This window comes from Etheostoma spectabile, unplaced genomic scaffold (assembly GCF_008692095.1).
Source record: "Etheostoma spectabile isolate EspeVRDwgs_2016 unplaced genomic scaffold, UIUC_Espe_1.0 scaffold517, whole genome shotgun sequence".
Lineage (NCBI taxonomy): Eukaryota > Metazoa > Chordata > Actinopteri > Perciformes > Percidae > Etheostoma > Etheostoma spectabile.
The window spans coordinates 226,899-238,303 of record NW_022605625.1 but is presented as its reverse complement, the minus strand read 5'-3'; the positions used below and the strand labels follow the sequence as shown (position 1 = coordinate 238,303).

At 43.4% G+C, this 11,405-nt stretch overlaps 1 protein-coding gene across 1 annotated transcript in view; it reads left to right on the top strand.

The window, feature by feature from the left end:
- Positions 1-11,405, top strand: part of LOC116686866 (AFG3-like protein 1) — a 54,589-nt gene that overhangs the window by 38,066 nt on the left and 5,118 nt on the right. The window contains 5 exon segments of the mRNA XM_032511911.1: positions 770-840; positions 2,791-3,033; positions 4,700-4,828; positions 8,836-9,020; positions 10,227-10,358. Coding sequence (XP_032367802.1) covers positions 770-840; positions 2,791-3,033; positions 4,700-4,828; positions 8,836-9,020; positions 10,227-10,358 — 760 coding nt within the window.

Here is an 11,405-nt window from a genome sequence, read left to right as displayed (position 1 = left end):
ATGTTGAATAAGAGGTTTTATATTCTTAATGGCATTCATGGTCAACAAACATCATTTGTATCATGTATAAATAAGTTTTACTTAAAAGGCAGAAATAGGAGTTATTTTGATTTCTGACTAGTTAAGATCTGAGGCTGGTAATGGATCTCAGAGGGGTACATGTAAAAGTTAGTCCGGGGGATACTGTTTGGAAGAAACCATTACAAAAAAAAAAAAAGAATTTCACAATGCTTTATAAATGTGGGGATTTGGTTTAAGAAATCCATATTCTGATATAAAAAAAGAGTTTTCCCGAAAGTACATACAAACACACACTACGTAACGAAGCTGCTTAAGAAGCTGAATGAAGTAAAGTAGACTGTAAAAATTAAGATGTGTTTTAAAAGGCGGGGAAGGGGCTGAGGGGGGGCCCAGTAAGCTCAGTCTGGGGAGCTGGGTTGGGAACGGAGGGTCGCTGGTTCAGTCCCCATGCGGACCAAAGTAGTACGGAGTGTGGGACTGTAAACTGGAGAGATGCCACTTCACAGGGCACGTACCCCCCCCAAACGCTCAGGGTGATGGGTCCAGCTGGAGCCAACACACACACACGCACAAGCAAACAAGCCACACGCAAACCACACTCTACATCTATCCATTAGTGCCATGATAGGTCCTGAGCATAGGTGTGGTTTCAGGCCTGTTGGTAGTGAGTGTTAACCGAGGGTAAAATGTAATTTACCCAAGGCGGATCAATAATAGTAAATTAAGTGTGAATGTGTCTTGTGTCCAGGTGGAGCGGTTAGAGGTAGTAACAAAGCAGTCGTCCGAGATCCTGGTGCCGGTGCGGCCGAAGCCGACGCGGTGTTGAGACGAACCCAAACGGATAAATATGGACTATGAAGCCGACCTTTTTAAATTTTTTTAAAAACTCTGTTAACCAAATTTGTCCGAAGCAACTGTTTTTTTATTGGCAAACAGACAGTATGTAAGTTGAAATTAAGCATCCATGTGAAATTAGGACCAACAAATGTTGTTGTTGTTGTCGTGTTTGTTTACTCTTCATGTATTTTAATTTGGAGCGAATTGTTAAGATCTGGAGCACATTATGTCGCTGTGGTAATTAAGAACCCCCCCCCAAAAAAAAACAAATACAGTACAACGTTAAGATTTTTTTTTTGTTTTTAAGATGAAAACAGTTTGTAGGAGGAGTGCTACATTTTCTTTATTTATTCATTCAGTCATTCATAGTTATTATACAGGAAAGTTAAAAGTAACAGTACATTACGATGTAAAACGGGCCTGACTCAGTTGAAAACTGGTTTTCAGCCGGTTCCTGTTCTGCAGAAACATGTCTTTTTGTGGCTGTAATACACAATCTTTTTAACATGAAATCTTCTGTGACCCCCCCCCCCCCCCCAGAAGCTAAGTCTGGTTTCAACTCGGGCAGGTGGAACCGTTTGAGCGAGAAACCTGGAGGGGGCAGTGGAGACCGGCCTGGAGCCGTCCCGCCGGCCCGCCGTCGTCTACAGCACCGAGAGCGACGGGTGGGTCCGAGACGTAAACACTCTCACTCTTACTCTATGTTGTGGAAACCACTGCAGGGCCGGGTATAATTTGGGGTTTTTCTGATATCTGTGCCATAAACCCAAGAGGGGTACACGAGCCTCCTCTAAGCGTAGCTCCCATGGCGCCATTTTGATGCTGACAAGCCATCACCCGCCGTTAGCATCCATTGACTCCCATTCTTGTGAAGCCACTTTGAAATGCCGAATAACTTTACCATCATGCCAAGCGTTTAAAGATCTATTGGTCGTTTTATTTCTAAGAACACGACAGTATAAAAGGCTTCATTACTTGTAGTCACGTTTTATGGCTCCGAAACAGACGTTTTTTTTTTTTTGCTTTTGTATAAGAATAGGCTAACGATTGGCCAGAACCACGCACTTACTTTCACACAAACAGTACAGAATAAGCTCACAGACGGTTTGGGGACTTCCTTTAGCGTTTAGGTGTATTACTAGCATGGTAGTTTGACAGAAATTAGCCTGGTCTCTCGTGTAGTGTTACTAGCAGTGTTAGTTTTGCAGAAATTAGCCTTGTGTCTGTGTTAGGTTAAGTAGATGTAGTTCGCAGTAAGTAGCCTGTGCCTCTGTTAATGGAACTAGCAGGATTAGTTAGCAGTAATTACCCTGTGTATATGTTAATGTTAATAGCATGTTAGTTAGCGTAATTAGCCGTGCATGTTATGTTACAAAATGTGGTAGAAGTATTGAGCCTGTGCCTATGGTATTGTTAACAGCATGTTAGGTAGCAGTCAATTAGCCTGTGCCTATGTTATCTTCCTAACTAACCTACCTCTACGCTCGCTGATTGGAAATGATTGAGATTTCATTGTACTCCTTGAGGAACGTAGTTTAGGGGTTGGGCGTTCACAAACCTAGAAACCAATGGCTCCAAAACTTTTAAACTTTAAAACTCAGAGATAAAATTGGGGGCCGCGAGAATGAGTATTTCATTGTTGCGTTAATCTGTAGGTTTTATGGAAGAATGGAGAGTTGTTTGGTCTGTAAAAGGTTCAGTAATGGATGAAAAAAGTGTGGAACAGTGTTTGAGTGTCGTCCTCAAATGTTCTTGGTTTTGTCCACAACGCAAAGATATTCGTCTACTGTCACAGAGGAGAGAAGAAAATAGAAGATGTCACATAGAGAGATTACACAGATCAATTCAATCATTATCAAAATAAAAGGGACTATTTTATCTGCGGAACAGCTCAAGACCACCAACGATAAACCTTCCTCCCCCTTTTCGCAGCTCCTTCCTGATGAGCATGATATCCGACCCTGCTGTCATAGCTTCCTGCTCTTCACTCTGCGCGCGAGGACCAATGGGAGGGATGCCCTGGCGGCGGAAGGGGGGGCCTCAGCATGAGCGGAGTGTCGACGGGCGAAGAGGATTGAAGGCAACATCGATGGTGAAGTCAAGGACGTGGCCGGACTGCGAGGAGGCGAAGCGGGAGATCCCGAGTTCGTCAAGTCTTCCTAAGAACCCGAAACAGTACCAGGGAACCTCGGGGCCAAGATCCCCAAGTAAAGACCACGCACACACAGAGATACACACACACAGACACACACACCACACACACATGAGACAAACAGAGACACACCAGAGACACACAGAGACACAGAGACACACACAGAGACACAGAGACACACACAGAGACACACACAGGAGACACACAGAGACACGACAACAGACAGACACACAGACGCCACACAGACACACACAAACAGAGACACACAAAGACACAGAGACACACACACACGCGCACCAACACACAGAACACGCTCACCACAACAGAGGGACACGCGCACCCACACAGAGACACGCGCACACCAGAGACACGCGCACAACAACAGAGACCCACACACAACACACACAACACACACACACACACACACACACACACAACAACAGACACAGAAAATGTTGTAAAAGGTGGATTTCAGTGTTTCCAAAAGCCCAAGATGACGTTATCAAAGATCTTTTTGTTTTGTCCTCAACTCAAAGATATTCAGTTCACTACGCTGACATCAGAAGTTTGTCATTTTAAAAATGACTCAAATGGGTATGAAAATAGTTATTGATTTAAATTCAGAGAATCATGACACCCCCAGATAGGTGGAGCTTGCCTTCTTTTTTTTCAAACCTTATAGACAATTATTGGCGAACGTAATCTAATTAAACAAATATATTATATATATATATAATATATTAATATATAAATATATATATAATAAAACATATGTGTGTGTATATGTTTGTATGTATGTATGGGGTATATTATATATGGTGTATATACAGTATATGTTTGTGTATATGTATATGTGTTGTGTGTGTATATATAAATTGGTTATATGTGTGTGTATATATACATAGGTATATATGTGTGTTATATATGTATGTGTCTTGTGTGTATATGTATGTATGTGTGTGTGTGTGTTATATATATATGTGTGTGTGGGTGTATATATATATATGTAGTATAGAGGTGTATGTATATATATAATGTGTAGATATGTATATATATGTATATTATATATATATATATAGTGATATTTTATGGGTATGTATATATGGTATATCTATGTGGGTGGGGTGTGCTGGTGTGGGTTGGTAGTATGTATGTATGTAGGTATGTATGTAGGTATGTATATATATGTATATTGTATATATATGTATATATGTATATATAAATATGTTAATATAGTATATGTGTGTGTGGGTGTGTGTATGTATGTATGTATATAATATGTATATATATTATGTTATACAAATATATTAATTATATAGATATATTATTATTATATATGTATGTATGTAGTATTATGTGTGTGTATATAACATAGTTTGTTGGGGACTAATGAAGTTACACAGTGCACACTATGTTTGCCTCTGGTGGGAATTACTAGAGTTGTTGGTTACTTAAAATTATAGAGTGGGGTTCTAGAATAACTCATAGTAAAGTGTCTTGAGTATAACTGTTACACTTTCGGTTCCCTGGCTCTGTATTTTATTGTCTGTTTAAAGCGACCTTGAGTGCTTAGAAGGCGGCGGTTAGCTAAAATGTTAGTAATTACAATAACTCTTGTTATGATTGTGATACTATAAATACAATTTAAACTTTGAGTTGATAATAAAGGGCTCGCCGCGTGTTTTACAGGGTGCCGTGCCTGTCCGGACCCCCGGGTACGGGGAAGACTCTTCTGGCCAAGGCCACCGCCGTGCGAGGCCACGATTCCTTCATCACCGTTCAACGCGGCTCCGAGTTTCCTGGAGATGTTCGTGGGCGGTCGGTCCGCCCGCGGTGGCAGACCTAGTTTTCCAGGACCCCGGGACCCTGTTGGGCACGGGTTTCAGTTTGGGGGGCTGTTGTTAAGATCTGGAGCATTATGTAGCTGGGCAATCAATAACATCCCAAAACCACATGCAATTACTAACATCGGGATTTTTGTACAGACTGAAAAACGGGCAGGATGATGTGATGTACTTTGTTATTGTGCCATGCATGCATTCACTTCATTTATTCATATTTATATACAGCGAAAGGTAAAGTGGACTGTTACATTACATGTTGAAAACGGGCCTGACTCAGGTAAAAACTGGTTTCCAGCAGTTCCTGTTCTGCAGAAACATAAAACATACCTTTTGTTGGTGTATTTACCCACCCCAACCCAATCTTTTTGAACATGAAATCGTTTTGAGCACCAAATAAGAAGAGGTGAACTACTTGGTGGCTAATTAGGAGATACAGCTGGAAGTTTTGTTTGGAAACAGGCAATGGTTAAATTAGATTATTTAGAATTTATTCATCCCACAGCGGTGAATGTCCTGTTTCTTGCAAGCATTTCTTCAATAACAAGCAAAATAGACAAGTAAAACACAACGGAAAAACAAGCAAACACAGACAAATAAGTAGACGTAGACTGAACGTAATTAAAGTGGCGTTTTCAAAATAAAGGTTTTGTTTGGAAACAGCGCCATCTGATTGGGTTTAAATTAGATTAGATAAGACTTAGCATCCATAGCGAGAAACTTTCATATACAGCCAGCAGGTTCTACATAAGTAACAAAACAAACAAAATAATAAACACAAAAAGAAAAAAACAGGCAAACAGACAAATGAGTAGAAGTTTATGTATGACTTTGAAAGTTATAGAAATTGGCGTTTTTTTTTCAATTTCAAATACCAAGTTTTGTTGGAAACAGCCAATTGGGGTTAAATAGATTAGATAAGACATTATTCATCCGACAGCATGTTCTTCAATAACAGCCAAATAACAAGTAAAACACACAGCAAAAAAGGCAAACAACAGCACATGAGTAAAAGTTAGACGAAAGTAAGTAAAGTGCCGTATGAATGTTGCAATTAGAGCAATGGTCCCAAACTTCGGGTCGTGACCCAACCACCCCCCCCCTGGTCTGGTTTTTTTTTGGGGGGGGGGTTCTCTCTCTCTCTCTCTCGCTTCTCTTTTCCTAGGAGGGATAAGAAAATGAGCTGAGAAAGGGGTGGACCCAGAAACGGCGAATAGAGACCTTTTCTGTTTTTGTTTACTGTTATAATGAATAACTCTACGTCATATGCCTTTTTAAATTCATGGTTGGTTCCGTCTTGTGTCCACAGTTTGAAACATGTAGAGTTACCATGATCATTGTGTATTTTTTGTAAATTTGGGTCCGGGGGAGACACCAAGTTTCTTTGTGGGTCTTGAGCTGAAAAGTTTGGGGAACCAATGAGTAAGAGTAAGTAAAGCAAAAGTAGGACAAGCGATAATATTAATTTATTATTTACTGTGTGTTGTTTTCTCTGCAGCGTGATGGGACATGTTCGCCATGAGCGAGGAGGAAGAACCCTCCCTGCACCTCTCATCGACGAGATGCGAGCCGTGGGGAGGAAAACGGGGGAGGCGGCAACTTGAGGGGCCAGAGCCGAGCAGGAGAACACGCGTGAACGTAGCTCCTGAGTGGAGATGGACGGTTACTACACGCACATCAGCTGCTTATTACAGGCATATAAAACAAACAACAAACAAGTCTCAGGAAGCTCGAAAAATTGGATGAGCCAGAAAGGTCCGAGGCCTCTTTTCTTGGCTAGATGTTTTTGAAAAGCCTTTTATTTAAAAGCTGAAATTGTTAGCACGCTAAAAAATACATGGCGACAACAATCATTGCAATTTATTGATAGTACCTCAATTCATAACAAGTTATACAAGGGACCCTTGACAGATAGAGCATGGTCTAGACACATCCCAGAATTTAAAAAAGGACCCAAAGTTTAGTAGTGTTCCTCCAGAGGCAAGCAACAGGGCAACAGTGGAGAGGGAAAAAACTCATTGTAGGAAGAAACGGGACAGACCCAGGACCCAGAGCCAGACCCAGGCATCTTGGTGGCGGTTGTCTGACGGGCCGGTTGGGAGTTTAGAATGACGAGTGGAATAAACAAAAAGTAGAAAAATTAGTAGTTGTAGTAGGTCTTGTAGTAGTCATGGCATGATAGCAGGGCACAGGTGGGGCAGTTAGCAAGGCCCAGCAGGGGCGTAGCAGGAACGTAGCAGGACGTATAGCAGGGCGTAGCAGGACGTAGCAGGGCGTTTAGAGGACGTAGCAGGGCGTAGCAGGACGTAGCAGGACGTAGAGGACGTAGTAGACAGGGGTAGCAGGACTAGCAGGACGTAGCAGGGCGTAGCAGGGCGTAGCAGAGTGTAGCAGATGAACATGCATCAGAACGTAAGCTTGTAGCCCTGGACCATGGCGACAGCTGCTACCAGATTTGGAGCCACATGCGTGGTACTTCAAGGCACGTGGCACACTTTGGTTCTTTTTGGCAAGAAAACAAAGTGACTGTGGCCTGCGTGGTTACAAAAAGAAGAAGAAGCAGAAGCAGCTTTTTCACAACGCACGGAGGGAACGGAACGATGCGTCACATGTCGCTTAGGGTCGTCTTTATTCAAGACGGCGCCGGGTGGAGCAGATCAGCGCGGTGCTTTCACTGTTCCGTCTCTTTCAGGAAATCAGAATGATGTAAATTAGCCTGCAGGATCAGTGTCGTGGTGGTGTGTTGGTGTGTGTGTGTGGTGTGTGGTGTGTTGGTGTGTGTTGTGGGTGTGTGTGTGTGGTGTGTGTGTGGGTGTGGTGTGTGTGTGAGTGTTGTGTGTGTTGTTGTGGTGTGTGTGGTGTGTGTGTGTGTGTGTGTGTGGTGTGTGTGGGTGTGTGTGTTTTTTTTTTTGTTTTGTTTGTGGTCGGGGGGGAGAGAATGCCCCTCCATTTCTGATATAAAAATAAAAAACACCGCTACTGTTTTATTTATTTTGTGCTGAGGAGGTTTTAAACGGCGACTAAGTGGTGGGTTTGGCGGGATAACAACAGCACCCGAAGTCATGGATCCTGCGCTGATGAGACGGGACGCTTTCGACAGACAGATCTACATAGGTAACCGAGAGCTGTTGGAGGACCTGAAGAGGAGACATCGACGTCTTGTTGCTGAACTACAGAGCGGGTTTAGATTAGACTTTATCTGTCACCACAATGGTTCAATTTCCTATTACAGCACCGCAGCATTGTTCTCTTCAATCACAGCAAATAACAAAAAAAAACCCAAACAAGTAAACACCAAGAAATCCAGGCAAAACGAACAGGACTATATGATTATATCGGAGTAGACTGAAGGAAGCAACATGGCGTAAATTAAAGGTTTTAAATAGTGCGGTGCCATGATCCAAGAAACAATATTGGTTGTAAGTGACGTTAAAGATAAAGTGAAGTTGTGTTAAATAGAGTAAGACAGCAAGAGTCGGTGAGCAGTAATTATAATTATATTTAATATAATAAATATATTATATATATATTACCTTAATTCAACATTATTCCCAAATACTGAGAATGAAATATGATATGAAAAATTAAAAAGTGGTAAATAATCTCTAAAAAATCAAAGCAATGCTGAAGCTCCTGAAAGCTGCGTTCATCTAAGTCCAGCAGGGTGGCGACTGTTCGGTGCTGTGCTCAAAGAGACATTAGCAGTACTCAGCTCCCTGTCCACATCTTGTACAGTCAGTGTTTTTTTTTTTATCTTAGCGTAACAGATAACTACGTTGATCGTTTTATTGGTTTTAAAGCTTACATCTTTTTAAAACCATTAGTTTAATTTTTTTTTTGCCCAATCACATCATCCTATCGGCCTTCCTCTTCCTTCCATATCAGAGTGAACTGAGTCTGTCACTGAAGCAAAGTGTCTGATGGTTTTAAGTAGTAACTGGGTAGCAGACTTAAGGGCTTTTCTGCCTTACCGTTTCCTCTTAGGTCCGTCTCGGACATGAAGGGCCGAGCGCGCATCTTTAAAGTCCACCTGACGACCCAATCAAAACTGGACCCCAACCATGGACAAAGACATTTCTCGCCAGGAAGATGGCACGCTGCCACGCCGGGGTTCCACCGGTACGTTCCCGCCGCATGTCGTCACTGTTTCCATCTGGAGGCTCTGTTAGGTCCATACAGCCTGAATCACGTAAATACAGATGGGATAGTTGGGACAGTGTGAGCTACTTCAATTAAAGTTGATTCATAGTACAATCATAACAGCGTGGTAGGATTTACGGACAGGCAGGTCTAGACCACAACATAATTAATAAGACCCAACAATTCCAGTATTTCCCCGAGAGCAAGCACTGGCGAGGAAAAACTCCTTAGGAAGAAACACTCGCGACGAACAGGCTCATTGGTAGGCGGAGTCTGACGGGGCATGGTTGGGGGATGTGGTTAAAACGGCCAATTATAGTCACAATAAACATAAGGAGAACTAGGAGTAGAATAGTAGTTGTAGAGTTCATGGCGTCTAGCAGAGCGTAGCAGGGCACTGCAGGGTTGCCAGCAGGGCACTGCAGGGTGCAGCCAGGGGTGCAGTTGGGCAGGACAGGGCGTAGCAGGGCATACAGGGGTAGCAGGGCACTGCAGGCCTGCAGCAGTGCAAGTGCAAGGAGCATGAGGGGCAGCAGGAAGTGGCAGAGCACTGCAGGGGTGCAGCAGGGCACTGCAGGGCGCCGCAGGGCACTGCAACAGGGGTGCAGAGGGTGCAGCAGGGGTTGCAGCAGGGTGCAGCAGGGCACTGCAGGGTGCAGCAGGGTGCAGCAGGGCACTGCAGGGTACGCAGGGGTGCAGCAGGCACTGCAGGGCGTAGCAGGACGCAGCAGGGCAGTGCAGGGGGCAGCAGGGTGCGCAGGGCATACAGGGCGCTGCAGGGGGGCAGCAGGGGTGGCAGGGGGAGCAGCAGGGCGAAGCAGGGCGTAGCAGGGACACTGCAGGGGGTGCAGCAGGGACATGCAGGGTGCATATTCCCTGACATTGACTATTCCAGTCTGTGATTATCATCAACATCCCATTCCCCTTTAATTTTGTCCTCAATAATTCCTAATTTCGCTTTTTCTAACTAACATTAGGTATAATTTCTATAAAGAGGTTTATGGTCCATAAATTCAAAAAATAACTGTAAAAATGAAGGTAATAAGTTGTGTCATGTAGTGTTAAACGTTCAAAAGAAGTGGCAAACATGGAAAAAAAAACATCAAAAGGTGTGAAAAAAACAGGGACAAAAATGGCAGAAAAAAGTTAAAAACATTGATATGAAGCATTAATTTTTGGCGTGAAGACAACCAACGAGGGTTAAGAGAACCTCTTGATTGATGTGTGTTTCTCAGGAGTCCGACATCGCCAACGTCTGCAACGAGCGGCGGCGCTGATCGCCGCCCGGCACCTGAACCAGCGCACCTCGTCGCGGGGGAAACACTTCGAACAGGCCATCGACCGCGTCATCGGAGGGAGTGTGGAGCGTACTTAAGGCAAGGCAGCTTTATCTGTAGAGCACATTTCAGCAACAGGGCAATTCAAAGTGCTTTACACAAAATCAGTTAAACAGATAAAACACAAGTACAAACAGTTAAAAATCATAAGCATTAAAAACCGGTAAAACACATGAATAGACAGTTAAAAACAAAAACAAAAAAAACAAATAGACACATAAAACACAAGAATAAAAGTTGCAGTGCAGCATAAGAAATTTTAAAGAAATGAGCAGTCATTTAAAGAAAGGCAGCATCAAAAAGAAAGGTCTTCAACCTTGATTTAAAAGAACTGAGAAAACTTAAAACCAACATCTCTTTTGGCGGTTTTCCACTGCGTGGTATCTACTCGACTCGCCTCGACTCTACTCGCCTTTTTTGGTTTTCCATTACGAAAAAAAGTCCCTGGTACCTGCTACCAGGTACTTTTTGTAGTACTACCTCAGTCGAGGTTCCAAGCGAGCCGAGGCGACACCAAAAGGTGACGTGGGAACATGCAGACTGCTGATTGGTCGGAGAGAATCGTCACTTATGACTGCGTTGTTGGCAAACAAGAGTGCGGAGTGTGTGTCCAGAACAAACGGGACATTTAAAAAAAAAAAATCTAGCCCGACACAGACAGATTATCCACTCTCTGCATATTCTCACTTTTCAACTGTTCGGATACTAGCGGCTTCATGTGTTTCCAATATGCCACATGTTACTTTAAAAAAACAAGACAAATATATAAGAAAGGTTTTTATTTAGCTTTCAAGTAGCGCATCGAACCCTCCTACTTCGGTCTTCTTCTCTGCACAATGGGACACGTGTCCCCCACCCCCACCCCCCCCCCCATGGCTCTCCGTCCCAGATGCATCCAGGGTTGTCATAAGACTGTCCGTGACTCTCATACAGATTATACGAAGCCCAAGCGGGTATCACCCGGTTGGACGTCGCCCACCAGACGGTCGGCTGCGGTGAATGCTCTGAAACACAAACACGCCACAGCACACATGTTGGTGTGTAATCGTGGTTGCTAAAGTTCCATGTCTTTTATAG